We start from the raw sequence: 21,854 nt of genomic DNA, 5'->3' as shown, positions 1-21,854 counted from the left end.
ACACAAGTGGTAGAACATAGATTTAAATTTTATAGTTTAAATGACCACCATCCAATTAAAAATGCTCTGTTGGAACAGAATGGAATGGTGAATTCGTAACCGATTACTCTTGAAACCAAAACCACTTTCCCTTCTTTTGGATTTGCTACGTTTCAACTTGATGTTTATGTAGGTAATGGAATGGTCTGATACCTCTCAGTTGGCAACGGCCTGTGGAGTTGTTTACGGTGTGTGAAATGCCTGTATATACACTGCAGTTACAACAGTGATGTTAAAATATATAGAGTGCTTAATAGTATTTAACTGGTGCATCATTTGGCCTCATCATGTACTGTGCGCATGTGTATACACATATATCTACACACAGAAATGCAGTTTGTTAAAAAGTCTGCTATGGTAGTCCATCATAACACTCTTTTTAATTGCTAAATTAAGAGATACCATCTAAAGCATCGCCTATATTATATTGAACAGGGGATTTAAGTGGTGCAATGCAGACACTGATAAATTAGATTAGATCATTAATTTGAAAAAAAACAGTCTGAAGCCAGCAGAATTTGAAATTTGTTTTCTTGATAAGAATTATCTACAATGTAGACATCAACATGTGCTTGAACTTTAAAAATAATTAATAATTTCTTATGATATTCTTTTTTTCTTCTTTTTCATAAGGTTTTGCTACTGCATATATTTTGACATGTATTCTTACAAACAGAAATCAACTTGTGAAATTGCCAATGGAAAATTAATATCACTGGGAATAACGTACTGAAACAAATTAATTGACTGAGGCAGACACTTAAATATTGCATTTTTATCTACTCAATCCTTACTATTGCTTGACCCAGCAATAAGCTACTAAGATGTGAAGAGTTAAATCTCCCAAAAAAGTGTAAAGAACTTATAAAATCAGAGGCACAAATGAACACTGAATGGAAGATGTGTCAGACTAACTGTACTGATTATGTATCTAGTGTTGAAGATTATGCCACATCTATTTTAAATACAGATGGTAAGAGAATAGTAGAAGATTAATTCACACAGATAATCCAGCTCAACAAAAAGCCTCATAGTAATAATTTTATTTTAATTTTTTGTGGTATTCTTCTTTGAGTAATGTATTTAGTTTGTAAATTAAATACATGATGTAAGAAACTATAGATCTTATCACAATATTTTAACTATCTGCATGCCAGCTGACAGAAATTTAACCAGAGAAAAGAAAGATCTAAATTAAATATGAGGGAAATATAAATGGAAAAGTGTCATATCCAAGAACAGATGATTAACAGAACAATGTATAGTGAGTAAATGGTTGTTTCAGTGTATACAGTGCATCCCTGTAATCTTGTTTAATCTGATAAACTAGAGAAAAAGATCAGCAAAATCTAAAGACAACAGTCCTGTGAAACCAGGCCAATTTAGCATGTCTGTTGCATGGATGTGATGGAGCTACTGAAGGTTTGCTCTGGAGCCACCAAAGCATCCGGCGTGTCTCGGCACCGGGGTTAATAGTTAGCACCTGCTTAACGCACACAGGGTAACAGTCTCTTAACACGTCAAGGTAAAAAATGACCGTGACGCAGGAAAAAGAGACATTCTCAAAGCAGTCTATACTGCATGTGAAACAAATTAATGATGTCACAAATTAACTAAGGAAGCTTTAGGTGCCTCTAAGTGTGGTTACTGGCTTAGTAGCAAGTATTTGATGCTCAGTGTAAGCACAAAAAGAAAACAGAACAGGAGAAAATATTCCTTCCTTTAGTGGGAGTTTAATCAAATTATTAACTTGTTTTTAATCAGCAGTAGAGCTTGTGGGATACCTAAAACCACACTGGTATTTAGAAGAAGTTTCAATATTTTGTAAGGGAACTTAAGATATTCCCAGACCACTGGTGCACCTATTAATCCTTCTTGAAGCATGGCAGTAAAGGATGCTATTTAAGGAGAACACGCAAGCTTGGCCACTTTCTGCAGTCCTTTCCCCTAGCGTCATCCCTAAGTGTTGTATAGGAATATGAAAGGATCCATCCTTCCTGTTTCCTCCAGTATTTGCTTGTGGACCTTTCCATGGATTTCTCTAATCCCCTTTTGAGCCTGTTGATACTGTCTTTCCCCACAGCTTCCTGTGGTATGAGTCTGAGAAGTTGTGTAGCCACTACACAGAGAAGAATTTTCTTTCATCTGACTTTTATCTGATGTTCTACCAGTTTCAGTGAATGGTGCCTAGTTCTGCTATTGAGGGATTTAGTGAACAACAGTTCCGCATTCCCCAGTCTTCCCAATAGCCTTTCTCTGTCTCCTTTCTGTCTTTCTTGTGGGTACTGGTTAATACTGTACATACTTAAAAGCAGCGTTTGTTGATAATTTACTAATAATTTCAGACTTTGCCAGCTAAGGGAGCATCTGTAAGATATCTAAAAGCAATGAGTTTTTATCCAAACTGAGAAAGCAAGCATATTTGGTTGTCTTTTACTGCCAGTATTGCTCCAGAACAAATAAAACAGAACAAGCTAAAAAAATGAAGAGGAAGCAGTGACTAAGTTCATAGAGAGTATTTAAATTAAGGGCACCATAAGACTACAAAGATTTTTTGTAATGCAGAAAAACAGTGGTTAGTGATACATGACAAGTAAAAATTCTTCAGCAGATGGTACAGAAATAGACGGATGAAAAAGGAAAGAGAAAATTAAAAGGGGATGTTTTTTGATGTTGTCAAGAAACTTGACAAAACAATCACTCTCAATTACAATATCTGGAGAGAAACAGAAGTGTCATAACAGAAGACAACAAATATCATCAGAAAGAACAGTATTGTTAGCTCCTGGGAGCATCAGTGGATATTCTCCCACAGAGTTTTTCAACACTTTCCAATTTGCAGACCCTTAAATAACTGTCAGTAAAGATGACTCTACTCTCCTTATGACAGGATGTGTAGAAGGTAGAAGAGAGGTTTTGGTAAGAAAGCAACTCCAAGTTCAGCAAGGTTCCAGGCCTCCATTAGGGTGCCCGTATGATTTTGTGCATACATCTGTAGGTATACAGTCCTCTTTCTGGGGAATACAGCTTACTGGTGAGAGTTTTATCTATAGGTTGAGCAGGAAACACTGGTACCCAAGTGGAGGTATACACAAAACCAAACACAGACTGGTGTAACTCCATTCAAGGAGTCATCAAAAACTAGTTTTCAAATAACTGGCATACCACAAACAAGATAGGTATTTTTTGATTACTTATAGTTTATAAATTACTAATTATATTTCTTGGTTCAATACACTGGTAGTTAAACATTATCGTAATATGAAAGAATACTGCTTTGAGTTGACGGGTTTTGGAGGCCTTCAACCATAGGCCAACACTGGTAGCAGAGCTGGGCCTACAGCTGGGTTTTCAAATTGTGGGGAATTTTTGAGTTTTCCAAATCTAGGCTTCATCTCAAGACCAACTTAAAATTTCTGCATACATTTTCTGTACACTCTTACACTTAGCTGGCATTCATTTGTGCTCCACATAGACAATCTCAAAGCTGACACAACTGGCTGCTTCATCAGATTCTGCACAAGGCTGCCTGGGAGCCACAGCTTCTGGAAGCCAAACCCAGGTCCTCCAGGCACCCTCTTTGTTCTACATATAGTGTCTGGGAGCCCTGCGAGCGTTGATGGGGCATGCCGGGCTGTCGACTTCCAGACTCTGTGGCAGACTGCCTGAAACCTCTGGCATAGCTGGCTGCCTCAAAGCTAAACTTGGGAGTCCTGCCAAGCAGACTGCCACATTGCTCCTGGTCTCAAGGGACAAAGCCTTGGGACCTTGGCTCAGATTTGGAGAAAGTTTTGAAACCCAAGATGTTTGGAACAAAACTTCTGTTATTCAACAAATTGGCATTTTTCTCTGAAACTTTCTTCATTTGTAATTCGTAAAATTTCAGACTACTTTTAGTGTGACTTCTATCCTGATTAAAATGAGTTTGTGATGCTAACAGGACACATGGCAGAATCACACTGACATCTTCTGTGCTACTTCCCTGTGAACATGAATATCGAGAGAGCTCAGAAAATTGTTGGACTTGGTGAAGATTAGTGCAAGTTTATTTGACGTGACATTTCAAATGACGCAAAATCCTGTATCAGGACTGTGACTTCTCTCAAGCTTGTCAGGAAACACTAGGAAAAAAGTGACTATTTTTATTTTGACCCTTCTTCATGAGATTCTGTCTGCTCTTACTTTGGTAGTCTCATCTCTCCTCTTTATAGTTTTCTCCACTGTGCATGCACTGGGTATCACAAAGCAAGACTGGAGGAATTTCTGACCTTGGGAGTGCTGCTGAGTATGGGTTTTTCAGACAAGAACCAGATAGAGATTTAAAGATCTCTTGCTTTTGCCTACAGGGAGGTCAGAATGCAAGGGAGAAAGGAGAGCAAAATACAGAACAGACATGATGGCTCTGGAGAATGCAAAAACCACCATAAAGAAATGTTTTAAAGGAGCTGCATACACTAGCTGTTAGGCCAGGAGCCCTCTGTACATGGCAGAACACCTGGCTGCTTAGGCAAAGCAGCTTTCTACTGAAATAGAGCTCTCTTACAGATTATTCAGATTATTCAAATAAGGGCTGGTGGATGCCATTGATTAGCTCTTGTTGGGACACATGAAAGGCTCATTTGACCTTACAGATCTCTGTGTCCCTTTAGTTCTTCATTAAAAAACCCCCTAAATTCTAAAATATGGGAATTAATGCATTTTAAAGATGCTTTTTGTATCAGAACTTTGCCAATGAATAACATAAAACAAATGATTAAAAAAACTTCATTAGAAACAGTAAGAAAGCAAAGAAACAATCTTTGTGCACATTTGTAATTAGTTATGCTTCTTTTTAAAGAAGCAGATGATAACTTTTTAAGCAGTCTTATATGGGCTCGAACTCATCAAAATACAAAAGCCTGCACTTTCAATTTTACCTGTCATTGACATCATCTGGGCTACTTATGCATTTAAAGCTGACCATACATTTTGCTGGTTTGGGAGTCCTTAACAAGCTATTTGATACCTGGATTGAAAGATCCCAGTAGCTATAGGATGTAACCAGTAAGACTAGGCAAGGTCAGTTCTGCTTCCCAAATCAAGTAGCATTTGCTAAGTTGCCGGTAGGGTGGAAAATGGAAAGCAGGCTGATATAATTTATGTTGACTTCTGAAGAGTTTTTGGCAGGGCAATTCACAAGAAGCTGTTAAGGAAATGAGTGCCATCATGGGCTACAGAAGTGGCTAATAAATAATTGGAACAAATGGTTACTTCTCATCATGTCAAATGATTAGTAGTTGGCTGCCCCAAGGACCTGCAGAAGGATTAGTTTATTTAACACATGTATTAATGAACTGGGAAGAGAAGTATGAGAGGAAAATTTGAAGGGAATACAAAATAAGTAGAGTAAAAGCTAGAAAAGATTTTGAAGAGCTTCACTGAGTCATAAGAAAAAGGTGAATTGGCAACCGTAAAGCAGATTAAATGCATAATGAAAAGAATCATACATATAGCTGTGTTCTAAATTAACTGTAACCAGCAAGGAAAAAAAACCTAAGAGCAACTGTGTATCACTCAGTGAAACCCTTTATCCAGTGTGTAACAGCAGAAAAAATAACTCTCAAAAGGTTGTATCGCCACTGTATCAGTAAGCAGTAGGAAATCATTTGGAACAGCGCCTGCTGTTTTTAAAAGGTATTAAAAAAAAACCCCACACACCAAAGGCACAAGAGGATACTAAAAACTACCAGGAATCTGGAAAGACTTCCACCAGGCAGGAAGGCTAAAAAGGCTGGGGCTGCCTACTGATTGACAGGACGTCTTCCACTTTATCCCTTCGTATAAGGACAAGAGCTTATTCAATGAAAGTAAATGTAAAAAAAACCCCAACCATACAAAACCCCAAACCCCAAAACGTGATCAAATAAAATGTGTTAACTCCTGGAAATCACTGCCACAAAGCACCATTGAGGCGTTAAGTTTGGTAGGATTAAAAAAAAAGATTGGACACATATAGATAATGACACGCTACTTAGTTGCATTAAGCTGAATAGTATTTATAGAGGACATAAACCTTTATTATTTGAGTACTAAGCCAGTCAGTAACTATGAGGATTAGAAAGAAACTTCTCCTGTTTCTTCTCATTCACTTCAAGGCTGTTTGTACCTTCCTGTAAAGTGTGTCTTGCGACTTCTGATATATCCAGGCACTGTCAAGAGACAAGGACCTGGCAGTTCTGAGTACTCCTGAATGTGACGAGCATTAATACTGAGGAATTTGAATGTTGTTCAGCCATACTTACCAGGATACTTTAGCAAGAGTGCTATTAATTGGGTTTCTAAAGTAATCCTGATCTTTCTAGACATTGGGTCTGAGCACATGTAACTGAGAAGTGATTGGTTACTTGGTGAGACACAAAACCAAAGCTGCAGCATTAAACGTACCTCAGATGTCATGCCTACACCATGCCTTGTCATCATTTCCCCACAAGGACTTTATACTGCAAAGGCATGTAACAAAGCACACACTGCTCCATGTCACTCCATGGGAAATGGAAGAAGCCAACTGATTAAAAAATGGTACAATATATGGGGAAAGAGTCTGAAACTGGTTTATGTGCTTCTCACCATGTCACTGGTGTAGCATGGCAATGTTTTTTCCACAAGTGGACTCCCTGTTTGCAGTTCCTGCAATTAACACTGCCCTCCCCCACCACCAAGACTTTAAATCACATACCGATTCCATTCACAACAGGTGAATCATTACTGACTTCCAACACGCTGGGCAAATTTTGTTCTCCTTCATGATCATTTAAGTCCATGTTTTGCTGTTGTGAGCCATTGCCAAAATGTCTAGAATCTTTTTCATGGCTGCCATCTCCATTCTGCAGACCATTATGTGGCTTTTTCAGTGGCATGATCTGTAAACCGCTGGGAGTAGTTCGGTAAGTCACAGTTTTAGCAGCCCTGTCATTAGCAGATGCTGGCTTTGCTGTGTATCCTCTTTTCTGTTTTTGAAGAGATGGATTAATTCTCTTCCTTTTGTGTGTTGACCCTTTAGACTTCCCAGATTCAGAAGGTCTATGTGATATTTTCTCCACAGATGACCCTCGGCTTTCCCGTAAGAATTTTGGAGCGCTGGCCTGTTTCCCATGTCTTGATCGCTTTTCCCTAGTAACATGTAGTCCATTGAACTCATCAATAAATTCCTCGCAATGTAATAAATGATGTTCAGGTTCCCAGGTGTCTTCATTGCTTCCATAGCCTTTCCACCTGATGAGATATTCCCATTTGCCCTTCTTGTTCTTCCTTTTGTCTACAATCCTCTCTACCTAAAAGAAAAAAAAAAAAAAAACAAAACATTAGAAAGAAAAATAGTTTGGTCATGAAAATGATGTTTTTCATTTACAGCTAGGGACTCCCTGACACTGTAAAGGTGCCTTAGTATTCATGAGGTTCTCCTGAAACATAGTGTCTAAAATATGAACTGACTCTAACATGGAAAGCCTACCCAGGCTAGCCAAAATGTACCGACTCATTTTACAGATTTAAATTCACCTTATTTTCATGGGATGCCATCCCACAGGGTATTCCCATTGGAACCTGTATACACCATGCTGACTGCTGATGAGAACCTACATGGGGTGTGTAGAAACCGCTTGACGTAACGTTTAGGAACCAGTGTTACATATTTCTGTTCCACAAAGAATTCCCATGAACAGACCTGGCAATACAGGAGAGGAATGCAGTAGCCCCAGCAGTATTTTGACAGCAAGGTCATTTCCCCTTCTGAAAACATTCAGAATAGACATAAACATCTGATCAAATCTGATCTGGGAATGTGCAATAGCCACAATATGAAGAAACAAGAGATAGCCTGAAGATCATTAATGAAAGCATGATTTCTTTGAAAATCTGGTTGTAAAATGAGACTGTTACACTCCCCGGCTACCTCTTGTTTGAAAGAGCTAAATAAAACATCGTTCACTGTATTGTCAGTTACTGATCATTCTCCTGCATCCACATGTGCGTTATGTCCCTATAAATATCCCCATACTTCTTTGTGTCTTGAAGCTGTCGAACAGAGAACTGATTTAACAAATTACAATATTTTACACCAATGATCTTATTTGCAGTAGTGTACATCCACTTTGCTACTTCCAACTTATAAAAATTTGTATTTTTTATGAATGCAATATTCGAGTAAATACAGAAAATTTGTGAGTGCACCAATTTAAAAACAAAAAAAAGCAAATGAAAGGCATGAAGGCAGGATCCTTACACAGAAGTAATAAATTTCATGAACCTATGGTAGAGAATGTCAGTTTAAGGAAAATTTCTGCATCAAGGGATAAGGGACTATATTGGGACTGCAAGCTGAATGTGAATTAACAGTATCCTGCTATTGTGGGAAAGGGACTGTACAACCGAAGAAATCTTTGTGCTATCTCAGCACTGGCAAGATCTCAACTAAAAGGAGAGAGCATATGAAAACCCAAGCACAATCAGTGGACAGCGAGTCATGGGTTTAAATTTCATCAAGTGAAATTTAGATCAAGTCATTAAGAAAAAAGTTGTAATGGTAGTAAGAATTAAGCATTAGACTAGGTTACGTGGGGAAGGTATGGCGGGTTTTTAGAACAGTTTTTGTTAGACATCATCTGCCATGAAAAGTCATTGCTGGAAAATTGGGTGATGATAAGAAAACCTTTGGAAGTCTCTCCCAAGTTTTATTTTTTGATTCTTTAATTTTAAAATTTTTTCTAATGTGGCTTATGAGGCATAAAGATGCCACTAATGAAAAAAAAAAATCATTATCATTAACCAAAAGCACTATTGTTAATTTAGAAAAATAAATAAGTGGATAGCTGATGTAATAGCTTTCATTGCTCTTCAAAGAAAAACCATCTCATGTGAAGAACAACAGTGAAATCTGTATGGAGAATTTAACCTTGAGGAAGGGCAATCACAGCAGTGTAAGTAATTGTTCTTTTCAGGTCCCCTGTTAGAGCAAACCAATGGATTAATTCTGTCTGTTCACTGGCTGGAACTGTACATTCATAGAAATCTTGGTGGGTTCCCCAAAGGAGTCTAAATGTAATTAGCAACTAAACATTATACTTCTATCTCAGTTCATTTACATGGGAACTGTGCTAAGATATCTGTGTCTGAGTCATAGTGGACAGCTTTCCCCCATCTCCGGGGCACTCAACTGCAGCATCCCAAACAGCTCGTTCCTGTGCTCTGTCTTATCAAGTATCTGCATAGAACGCCGCAGAAGCAAATCAAGGCATCCTCTTTACTCTGAATTTAGCACAGTCCCCTTCAGGATTGCTCAGTGTGGCAAAACAATTAACTGAAGCTCAGTCTAGGCAAGTTTGAGATCATTCATCTGAAAAGAGGGAAAAGTCCTCACAAAAAAATGAACTGGCTTTTTTTTTTTTTGTCCTCATTTGGGATATGTGGCTTTCAATTGTCAAACTAATAGATGTATTATGATCTTGTTGATTTTATAGAGAGCAGCTGTCCAAATTATCCCTGGCTTTAAAATACTTCTCATCTTCCTATCTGGGACTAGCCAGAAAGACTGTACATCAAACTGTGGAACTCTGTAGTGGCCTGTGGGTTGTCTGTGGATTTGTTACTTTAATTACTGCAGCTCACTATACCAAGGAGCAAAACATATATATATATATATATATGTCCTGGGGAAAAAATTAAATTGCTGCTAAACTCAGTAGACCACAGCTATCATTACTGCAGAGAATTTGGTTTAGTGCTATTCTGTCTGTACTAGCTGAACAATACAGGCATTCCCCTCCCCTTTTAATTCGGGAGTTTGGACTCAGAACACAAACTCTGTGTCAGGTGGATGCTACCTTGGAGTAACTTGACTGTCTTTCGAGGGATTACAGCAGTTGCATTCCGCCCCTTGCTCACTGAAGGAAGAACCTCAGAAAGCACTGACAAATACCTTCCCATTTCAGAGTCACATACAAACCCCATCTCTTCAACCTCACTTTTTTTCACTCATGCACATCCCTTCAAATTTAACTATACCGATTTCTCATTTTCACGTTGTTGCTCTACTACAAGGAGGAAAAGTGAAGGGAAGAGGTTAGAGCATTTTTTAATATGGAAAACACTCAAGTATTTTGGTGATGAGACATTAAGCATTTTGATTGAAAGGATAAAAGGAGAAAACAGGAGTGGGCTTTGTTCCTGGGAAACAAAATACTGGCAATGGAGAATGTGATTAACCAGTTCAACACATCATGAAGGGAGAATAAAAGTATTTATGAAATTGGGTCAAATTTAATAAATGGTTTCAGAAAAAACATGCAGAAAGCAAATATATTTGGGAAAGACTAAGCATTTCATTACAGCATTGTCAGAACAAAACTATCAGTGTTTCACTTCAAATTTAACTAACAAAACTGAAATAAAGAGGGACTAAATAAACTGAAGACAAAATGTTTTGTTGCTTGTCAACCCTCTTTTCAGTTTATTGTTTTGCTGGGGAGAAAATGAAAAAAATGTGGGCTGATCCAAAATTAGTTGTTTTCCTTGATTTTTTTAGTTCAGCCATCTTACCCACTGGCTTGACTAATGATGCATAAAAAGTCTGAGTAGATATTTGCCTTGTCCTCATTACTGCCTCATTGTTCATCACTGAATGCATCTGAGGGTAGCATCGAACATACTTGACCTCTCAATGTGGTCCCTTTTCTTTCTTGGGGCTTTAAGTTCTTCATTGGTATTTATCCCCTTCAGAGTGCCACTGTGTTCCTTCGCTGCCTACACTGAGGTGCTTCAGTGTAGGCATAAATATCAGCTTTTTACCAGACCTGGTACTGTCTGTCCCATTTTCCTTCTATTCACAGTCCATAGTAATAACAAACATCACTATTTTTTTATTTTTTTCTATTTTTTTAAATGATGCACATTTGTTTTAACAGGCAGTATATAAAGTAATAATCCTTCTGCATTTACTTAAGGTTACACAAATTCATATGAGTTTTCTTAATGAGAAATAATTCTGTGACAGCTAGTGATTAACAGAAATAAACTTTCATTCCTTCCCTAGAATAAGCAATACACAGTTCTGAGAACATGCAGAAAATATTTAAGGCTTCAATGGCTGATTTTCCATTTTCCCCCTCAGTTCTGTCTTTAATGAGAACCGAATAACATCTGCCCAAAAGTGACCTTACAGTTTGCCAAATCCTTGAATTCACTATATTTTGTTTCGAAAACTAAGTAGTTACATGTAATAAAAGTGCAATGACTGCAAACACAAGTTTGCAGGGTATCACAGTTCAGAGAGTGTTGGAACTGACATATACCATTACTTGCCTGGATTCTCTCTCTCCCTGCCCCTCCGGGCTAATTCTGGATGAATTGAGGTGCTGATAAGTTACCATCCAAATATGTTTAAACAGAACAAATAGAATGCGACCATGGCATCTGTGCCAATGCATTTGCAACACACTTTTTAGCTTCCAACTAGCCTCAAACCTAGCTCTATACACACCTGCACAAACTAGGATGAAAGTCATAAATAGAAGCCTTTTGAAAAAACAATCGTATTCTAAACTTAATGTGAAATAAAAAAATACTAATCAATTACAGTAAAAATATGTAGAGCTTCACAAACTTAGTGTTGCGATCCAGCGACAAAGTGCTTATATACGCACACACACACGTTTTCCTTCACAGAAGACTCAGGGTCAAAATCACTCATTTAACAGCACGGTGTTATTGTCCGCTTATCAGGTAATTGCTATTGAATTATTTCTACAGAGATAACTGTAAAGTCGGAACAGACTATACTCATCTCACAGTTCACAGGAGCTCTAAAGAGCATAAATAAAAATCCTTATGCTCCCAGCAGATCAGTAAACTTCCAGAAAGGTTTGGAAGATTGTGTATATACTTAGTGATTTCCAAAATCATGTCATCTCCCCTTCTTGCCATGCGTATCTATGTAAACAATTTAAACTGTAATCTGTGATGCTCAGATGGTCTCTGTTAGTGTACTGTACAGAGCAGCAGACCAATTTCATGACATACACTAGAAAAACTGCTTTTCATTACTATAAATTACAGTACTTGTACTGGTTTATGTGTTTTTTTCATTGGAGGTCTTTGTCCCATGTTGTGCCTCAGGGTGTTGGAAGCGTATGTGAAGAAAGTGCCAAGGAAAGAAAGGCAGTAAGATTTCTGAGAGAGATAAAGGCCATCTGATTCAACATGTTTCTCTTTCAAAAATTCATTATTGCCCTAACTTCCTCCTTTTTGTTACCTTTGCTTTAAGAAATAATATATTTCGTTAGTTGTAAACCACTTGCTTGCTTGCATTTGTTAACTTATTTGTGTTTCTCTTGTATTTGTATTTAATTTCTCAAAATCTAGTAACTGGAGCATTTGTTCCAGATGCACGAAAAAAATGGCACTGTATCTTCTGAAGCAGTCAGTATTCACATTAGAAAATGGATGGATGCTGGGTCTCTCTTTAGAATCTGACCCAGAGTTTAAAAACAGCGTAGGTCCAATCAACATGCCAGCTACGAAACCCCTCCCGGTAGTAAATTTGTGTAGTTACCTGGAAGGTCAAAATGAAAGCGAAAGGGCTAGGTAGTCATAAAAATCAAAGGGAGGACATTCCACATCTGAATTATTCACAGGCAAAACATCAAATGACATCTTCCCAGAAAGTTCAGTGAACACCTTGTTAATGTCAAGAAGACGCTGCTTTTTATTCTCTTCCATTTTCCTCTTTTGAAGCATATGGATTTTTAATTTTCTACAGTCTTCTTAGAATCAGAAGAGGCATTAAACTTGCTAGGAAAATCCTGAAAGTTCTGCATTTTCACTGGAAAAAGCCTATCAGCCTTATATTATACATGGTTGCAGACCACTGCGTTAGGTATATGTGTCCTCCAACACATAGATATCAAGACTTACGGCAGAACAAATACATGCTGTAAAAACTCCTGCTGCTCCCTGTACGTAAGCCTGCACCTTTGATCTTGCTCTCCTGCTAGACAGTAACACCGTGGAGGCTTCATGCTATGTGATTCCATGGTCCAGGTTTACACAGAAAACCAGAAGCGCCCTGCGAGTTAGTTGATTTTTACAGTAGTGATGCGGCAATTAGAAATTACGGCTAAAAGTGGTTTCACGTTCCTAAGACTGTTCTGGATGCTGCATTTTGCCTGAGTGAGTACACACTGTTAGCTACCTTCCCGGGCACCCAGGAATTTTAAAGAAACAGAAGGATAAGCCTCGCTCCCTGCTTACGCAAGCAACATGACTTCCTCTTTGCGTAAGGGGTCTTCTGGCAGAAGGAGCTTGCCTTTATTACCAGTTTAGATCAAGTGAAGCCCCTGGCTGATAGCCTGCAGAAAAAAGCCAACCACAGCTTCCATGTAGACTCGTATCTCTAGTGACCTTATGCACTTTTTCTTGGAAGTCCCACCTTTCTCTGAAATTCAGTCTCATTGAAACTGAAATTCTGGTCTGGTCTGTCAGCTGGTCTTTTCTGGCTCTTCTGAAAACTGCCCTGGTGCCACATCTCCAGTTCCACCCAACCACTGTCTTTTCCCCCCTTGATGCCATCTGTCTGTCTGTGCCTCTTGCTGACTCTACTAACAGAAGCCAGTTGCGTGCCCTTGTCTTCTCTCATTTTGTTTACGGCAGCTTTCTCCTGGTCTGAACTTACAGTGCTCCAGTCTCCCAGTCTGTTAAAAACCATCTCCCTCTCCCAGTATAAGTTTAGGGATGTAATCTAAACCACTTTCTTTTGTTAGGATATGTAAGTGTATGTGTGTTAAAAACACCTGTGGTGGAAGTGCCACAATCATTGTGTTTCTTTGATCAAATAGGAATAAAAATATACACAAGAATCCTGCATTGGAAGAAGGGCATTTTTGTATAGACTGATACTGTCCCTTGGGAAAGGACTGGAAAAGGAAAATTGACAGATGACAGGGATTAGGAAGGGACTTCTTCGTCAACATGTGTAGTCCTTGTTGTTGTAGGCAATTACATCATATAAACCCTTTCATATTGGGTATGTTCATGATACAGAGCATATTTCTGTCTGGGTTTGTTGTTGCACAGCAAACCGCTGCTCATTCTTAAATGTAAAAAATATTTTAGGTTTTCATTTGAAAAGCAAGGCAGTTTTAACAGGTACAAGAAAAGTGCACTAAAAAATAAAGATACTCTTTAGCAGTAGGTTAAGGTCGTCTTGATAATGTTCTTCACCTGGAGGAAGAGCAGGATTTTTTCCTTTGCAGTCCAAGTATGCACCCATGTGCCATCAAAAGATGGTTATATAACGTGGGGGAGACCTCTGTAGGTCTGTGTCTCTATAAATGGTTTAAATCTATTTCACTTACTTACAAACATTAATCAATACATACAACATATGTGGAAATCCAAAGAACACAGGGGGTTCTATTTATTTTAAAGCATAACAGTGCATTTCATTTATCATACCCATCTACTTTTATACAATAAATCAGTTCATTATTCTAGTTCAGTGTTCTAGTTCATATTTCTTAAGGGAAGGAAAGCAAGAAGCAGGGCATACCAAATTCTTGATGTCCTTTATGTCAAAAAGTGGTCAGTCCTGAACACACCCTCCACAAACTTGCTGGCGCCATTTATTTCAGAATGGATCTGCTAGAATGCTATCTAGAACATTTGAATTTGATGAGAAACACTTTTATTTCAGTACTAAAGTACAGCTGGTAATTTTTACTATACTGCTAAATTTGTTTTGTACATTATAGTGCACACTTCAAATTTGGAAACAACAGATATTTTCCTGGTTTGTGGAGCAACAAAGTAAAAAATAAATGCTGTTCTATTTACTATCATAAGAGAGTTTGAAAAACACAGTTAGTGTATGCTGCTAATCTAAGAGAATTGAGACATGGATGAAGTTTGCTTTAAGCAGAACTGTTCTTGTACAGTCTATTTATGTGACAAGCACAGATGACTAAAACATGAATAAGAAATTTAAATTCAAGAAGACAAAATATTTTGCTCAGCTCTACAAAGAGCTGGCTGTTTTGGACACATGTATGGCTCCCAACTTTCTCATACTGCGGACTGCTTCCTCAAATGTACCGAAATTCAAACTGCTGAATTCAGTGGGATTCTCCCGTTTTATACTGTCTGAGGGTATGTGTATGGGAAATGTGTGTGTTTGCTAGAAAAGCAGAGTTCAGCACAAGGTAGTAAGGACCTGATTCTGCCTATGCTTCCTTTACAGCACTACAAGTCAGCAGAGTTATTCCCAATTTACTTAGATGCAAGTAAAATCAAAGTAGGAATCCCTGGGATTTGAACCATGAGGTTTTTTCCTTTTATTTTAAAAGCAGTTTATAGGAAAAAGAGCAGGACTTGAAGAGACTTCTGAGCAAGCCAGTGTTTATGTGAACATATCACAGTTCTTTCAGTAAAACTGCCTGGAATTTGTTAAAAATAATCATGTTTCCAAACAGATGTGGAAATGTGTAAGCAGTAGTTAAAAAATAAAAAGATGACCATCACTAAAGGTGCTTTTCACCAACATGAAAGCAAGTCCAGAAATGCAGGAAGCAATTATTAATTTATATAAAAGCTGCACCTGAAATCATTAGAAAAAATGAATCCTGTTTTCTTTTATGTTCATTTGCAGTTTGTTCTCCTTTACCTTGTTCAGTTCTAGCTTATTTTAGTACTCTGTTGTACAGTTTTCTTTTTCTTCCCCATATGGGCTTCATTCAGATTCAACTCAAGGCCAGGACTTCAGTTCAACACTTTTACATCCATCCCAAAGCTTAGCCAGAAGTGAAGATTCCACATTAAACAAATACAAAGGTTCAGCTATAATAAAGTATAAATAAATATTTGAACCACTCTGCTGGAGTACCACTCAGTGACTCATAGCTTTACAAATGCTACTGCTACGACTGTCATAAAATAAACCACATGTTCTTGTGTGGTAGGTAGAAAAATATATTCTTAGCCCTTTTACAGCAAAGTGGTAAACTTGAGCACAAAGAAGTGAAAGCCTAGGTTTTGGGGAGCTGTTCATCACTCCATGGTTTCCACAGGTGTAGAGGACTTAGGATTTCAACAGGAGCATGAGCTTCAGCTGTTCAGAGAGGCTTTACCAACTCAGGGTGACAACGGACAATTGTCCAAGGGCAGCTTGCTGGCTTTGCAAAGCTCACATGCCAGGAAGATGAGACACAACAGGAGGGTACAGCATACTGAGGGGGCTACAAGGTGACACTAGGTCAGTCTAAGTGTCCATTGTACAACACACTCTCCTTACCTAAGTTTTTGAAGTTAATTTTACAGTGATCTTTGAAAAAAGGACAATGCAATAGCTTTGCAGATATTTTCAAGGAACATGCCCCATATTGAAATGATAGCTTGGTAAAAATTAGGGCTCTGTGTTGGAAAACAGGACACATGGACAATTAGAGCCTGTATTAGGTGGTTACTCCAAGGTATGTGGTGCGGAATAGCCATTTTTGGGTATGGTGTTTAAAGAATCTCCAGTGACAGTATGTGTTTTCTAGCTACTGCACACAGGGAGATGCAAGTATTTTTGAAATAATCAATACATATCTGACAGAGCAGCAAGTCAAAAAGAATTCAAAGCTTACAGGCCTGAACATGAAGGAGGATGGTAATCTATCCCCCATCACTGAGCTAGGAGGGAGAAGAAAATGAAGAACTCTGTCCGTGTTGTCTTAATGGCTAGTCAGGGATAAGGAGATGTCAGAAGGATAAATTATGCTTCCTATCCAAACTAGAATAGGAGGCAACTGGTTTGGAGCATCCATATAGCAAAGGTAGTAACAGTCAAATTTGTGAATAATACCATGCAGGGATAGGTTTTATAAGGAAAGGGCTAAAAATAGATAACTTTGTACAATATAGAATGTTGAGGGACGATCCTTTGAGTGAAAAGCTGAAGTAGCAGTTTGTAAAGTAGTGGGATAATAAGAGAAGTCATGAAACAAACACAAAGGTTTCTTTCAGAATTCAGTAGAATTCTTCATTTTCTTGGTTACACAAATGAAGCTAATGTGATGGCAGAATACAGGAGTGAGCGGAAAAGAAAGGTAGAACAGAAAAAAGGAATAAAGAAATGTGCTTTGGGCAACTATAATGGCATGATAGGAGTACAGAATTTTACAAGTATCCAGGATACCAGCGCAACGTCACAGAAAAAAGGCACATAAAATTTCAAAAATTATCTGTGAAGGAGTAATTGTCAAAAAGGAAGAATAATACATCATTATCCTCTCAGAAATAGCATTCAGATGAGCAGGGTCAGTAGGCCAAGTTCTGGCCTCAATTATTGCACTGGTTTTCAGTGCAGATTTAATTTGTGTGCGAGATCTGAATTCTGTCCAGTGTAAAACGAACTTACTACTGATGCCTGGAAGGAACAAACTATCGTATGGACAGTAGTAAAGGCAGTTATGAAAGCTGTCAGCGTCGTCAGTCAGATGCATTTTAAATGACCTGAGAGTGCAGCTAGTGCGAAATCTGCGTGTAAAAGTGGGGACAGCGTTCTAAACGTGGGGATGCAAAGGCATAAAAGCATATTCACTGATTTAACATAAAAGTGTGTTTTGGAGCAATTAGCTGGACTCTGTGTGAGGAGGACGTTTGCTTACAGTGTGGACGAAAGGCACTAACACATCCGTGCTTGCACAAATGTCTGCAGTGAGTCAGGCTGACTGCACCGCACTGCGCGGCAGGCTCTGGCCGCATGCTACTGTGAAACTCCTCTGGCAATGGCAGAGTCCCCCGGGAGCTGCTATCAGAGCGGCGTGCCGCAGAGGAGACAATCACAGGCTACCCTTCTGCTGTCCTCAGGCCCTAGATCCTCTTGAAAGCTGACTTCGGCAACAGATGGTCACCATTCCTTGACCCCAGTGAGTCCTGTTTCAGCCTTGGTAATTCACACAAGCTAAGGAAGTGTTAATTGATGAGTCCCCGAGTTCTTTCAGACTGTCATTATTCCTGATGATAGGGTTTCAGCCAAGTGTTGGCACTACTTCCAGCCGTAGGGGTTGCTATAGACTGGAATCCATTACTCCTTTCAGGGAGGTCCCAAGCAACAACACTGGGGTTCTCTGGTGGAGAGGTACCATCCTGCTCAAAATGCCTTCCAGAACACTCCAAGGGTTACTGTGGAGGCATGTGCCACATCTCCATGCTGACAGCTATCTTCTCTTTCTGTTGATAGATCATGCAGTGTCAGGGTGAGACTGGAACTCTGATGAAGCTGAAGAACCATTTAGAAATGTCTGTGCTCGAAGCAGTATTGAATATGTAAGTAGTGAATATATTACAGAGGAAATTTTCCATGTATTTGTTAGTCAAATTCCTAACTCGGCGGTTGCGTTAATACCTCAGCTGCTCCTGGATGCATTTACAGCAATGATGTGGCAAAGGGCTTTGTTCCACGTGCCTCCGTAGAATGGGGCACTATATTTTTATAAATGTAGGGTTTCTGAGTTTTATTCCCTACATTTGTCTCACTGGGATTAGGCTAGTGTACGTTCTCTCCGTGGCACTATGCCAGTCACAAACCGAAGCTGTGGAAGGCTGCAGCTGTCTGCTTGTTATTAATTGAGGGTTAGTGCAGAGACCAACATACATTGGTGCTCCAACACCCGTACTGCTTTCCAGATACTTCATGAATGGAAGCTTAAATTCACACTTTAGTATAAGAAACTTCTGAGCCACATTTAATACTAAGATCCCACTTGCAAATGGTTTATGAAATTACAAAAAGGAGTTTTAACAAATGGCCAGTGAGTTGTTAGAGACTCTTATGAATCTCGCACCTAATTAGTCTTCTAATTCTAATGAGTCCATGATAATCTTCTGATGTCCTCGCTGTCATCCCTAGCACAAACTATACATGCTGGAACAGATGTCCAGAGAGGCTGTGGAATAGCCACCCTGGGAGATACTCAGAACTTGACGGAACAAGACCCTGTTCGTGCTGCTTTAAGCAAGGGGTTGGATCAGATGATCTCCGAAGTCCCTTCCAACTTACATTATTCTATGATTCTACAAGACATAAATTTTACCTAAAATATTCACTAATAATTTACTAAGTCTTTACTAATTCTTTTCCACTTGGAAAAGCAGCTCCATTCGGAAAACTGAATTCTATGCAATCTGTGGAAACAGCTGTATGAACGGACTCAGTTAAGCTGAATTTAGATCTACCAGGCAGCCAGAAAGGAATTTCCCACATGCAGCTCTGAACCTCCTTCTTTCCTTGACCTGATACCATCAGGGTTTGTTGACTCTCAGGTCATACGGCAAGAGCAATCTACTCTCTGAGATGTACAAGGCAGAGGTGGGTTGGAGGACCAAGGTCAGCTGATCACAAGGTTAAAAAGATTTTCTTAGTCATTAAGTGGACATTTTTTTAACACTGACATACATTGTGAAGTAATGATTCAGTGTCTGTATGAACATTCAGTATTTATAGTATAAGCAGAACAAGGGATGTCCCAAGTTGCAGTGTGAACATACAACACGCTCCATGACAGCGGCTATATATTTGCTCTTCGTCCATTCTGAAGGAATTAAAGACATGGGCAAGCTGGATATGTTACAAACCTTTGCCACACAGATAAGAGGAATCATGCTAATAAAAATACACTTGTAGTTCTTGTACCTATCCTGGAGGTTTGTGCAGAGATCGTAACAGAATGCTTCGCAGGACAGGACGCTTAGATGGGCCTTGAAATTTTTTGTTTCTAGTCCTCCTCACCACCTCAGCTCTTCTCTTCATTTTTATGTGCCTTACCTGAAAAGAACACCCTCTCTGCAAAGTGATTTCAGAGCTGGTGTTCAAAATGGGAAGGGTGCAGTCTACAAAATGAAAATTTTGATAAAGAAAATCTGTTTTGAAGCCTAGTAAGCAACATAAAAACAGGAAAAAAACCACCAAGATTAACTTGTGCTGAATATCTGCATCTAGTGTTTGTGCTAGCTGCTCCTTGTATTTAGCAGTTTTGTAGTAGATTATGCAGTGTAATGTCCTGACAAGACCACGAGGTTCCTAGCATACTCAGGAGCAGTAAGAGACTCATAAGATGAATATACATTTCCGTTTGCTTGGAAAAAGAATACATGTGGATTAGATGGCTCTGGAATTACGTAAGGAGTTTCTGATCACATGTCAACCTTTCTTCTTCTCCAAAGAGCAGTTGTGTACAGAGGCATACACAGAAAAAATAATGTAGAAATAAACAGCAACACACATGATGGAGGAGTGTTATATTCTTACTACTTCAACAGAAATAACGATAAATATTGGGGAAAGTATTGCTTTTATTATGCTTACCAGCTGTAGCCTAAAGAAGGAACATAAACCTCATCCTTTTGGAAGATTTGTAGGGTTATTAACTAAACTTGATAAGGTATTTTATGTTTTGATGTTTTGAAGATTTCAAGATGATATACACATAGTTAAAGTTTTTAGTTTAATTCCAAGGAAACAAGAAACTTCAGGTGATCATGGAAGAAGGATTTAAACAAACTGACAGTTTGTAAATAACCAGCGAATTTCCCTAGAGAGTATGTATTTCCCCAATTACTACTCTGAAACGGTATTTTCATAGTTACAAAGCATCAAGCAAATCTATCCTACTAAATGGATACTAATGATCATTACTATTATTTAACAGCATAACAGGTGGAGCTCGGAGCAGTGAGCACTTTCCTTTAATATGTAGTGTGCCATAACGTTTTACTTGTTCTTAAAATTAAATGGTCAGAATATGTTAATCACAAAATTTAGTGTAGAGTGTCTGTCAGATCAGTGCTAACGATTGCTTCGTGTGCCCCAAAGACAAAGATGTTTGTTTTCCAGTATAAAAATTTGGTGTTATTCTGGAAAAGACCTTGCCCTTGGCTGCTGAATGTCACATGCAGTATTCAGAATATGCGCTGTGCAGTACAGGGCAAATACAACACATGCAGTACCGTATGCTACATTATCTTCACAATTTCTGCTGTGTTGATTCCATTAATGTGCACATTTACAAATAGTCAGTGCAGATCTTAAAAGGCAAGTTCACACCTGTGAATTACTTCTGAAGGGAATCTGAGATATTTTACAACATGAGTAAGGATATATGCTAGTTAGATGACAGCCACTGGGGAAAAATGAATGGAACGTTCTTCAGTTTCTCTCTAAATAGCTAGAAAAAGTCTTCCAAAGGTGACAGTAAAGGAGAACAAAGTGTATGAATCACCTGTACATCTCCTACATTTTGATGGAAATTTTTCTTACTCAGATGAGCACTCTGAAGTGTTTAGTAACTTCCTCTGATGGCCATATAATATGAAATAATTTTTAGTCAAGATAATAAAAATGTCTGAAATCTTTCCACTTTCAATTGGTGTTGTACATCCTTATTTTTTTAAACCCTTCATAATACTATATGTATTAACACTGGAGAGTCCTGTCTAAGTTAATCAATAAGCCGCTTCAGTTTTGTAAGGAATATAATTGCATTTTTCCTTCAACATAAAAATCTATTTGGCTTTAGTCTTTTAATGGTCGATATTTAGAGAGTAAAGAGATCTTTCAAGCCCTCTTCTACCCCAGAGTTTGTATTTTAGGATCTAGGTTCTTTCCCCTGTCTAATGCCTGTCTAGTTACAGGACTCGTAAGTCAGCAATATGAAAACTAATTATGTAAGTAATTGTGGGCATTGTTCAATGAATGGCACATGCTGCGTGTACAGTGAGAAAATTTATAATTCTAAAGACTTAAGAGT

At 38.5% G+C, this 21,854-nt stretch overlaps 1 protein-coding gene across 1 annotated transcript in view; it reads right to left on the bottom strand.

The window, feature by feature from the left end:
• CDYL2 (chromodomain Y like 2) overlaps nt 1-13,774 on the bottom strand; it is a 30,610-nt gene extending 16,836 nt beyond the window's left edge. The window contains exons 1-2 of the mRNA XM_009946952.2: nt 13,499-13,774; nt 6,755-7,349 (exon numbers count right to left, since the gene is read on the bottom strand). Of these exons, the coding sequence (XP_009945254.2) occupies nt 6,755-7,349; nt 13,499-13,774 (871 nt within the window). The remainder of the gene's footprint in view (nt 1-6,754; nt 7,350-13,498) is intronic.
• Between the last annotated feature and the right edge of the window lie 8,080 nt (nt 13,775-21,854).

This window comes from Leptosomus discolor, chromosome 8, assembly GCF_034619465.1.
Source record: "Leptosomus discolor isolate bLepDis1 chromosome 8, bLepDis1.hap2, whole genome shotgun sequence".
NCBI classification, from domain to species: domain Eukaryota; kingdom Metazoa; phylum Chordata; class Aves; order Leptosomiformes; family Leptosomidae; genus Leptosomus; species Leptosomus discolor.
Note: the sequence above shows the minus strand (reverse complement) of the source record. Positions and strands in the feature narration are given on the sequence as shown.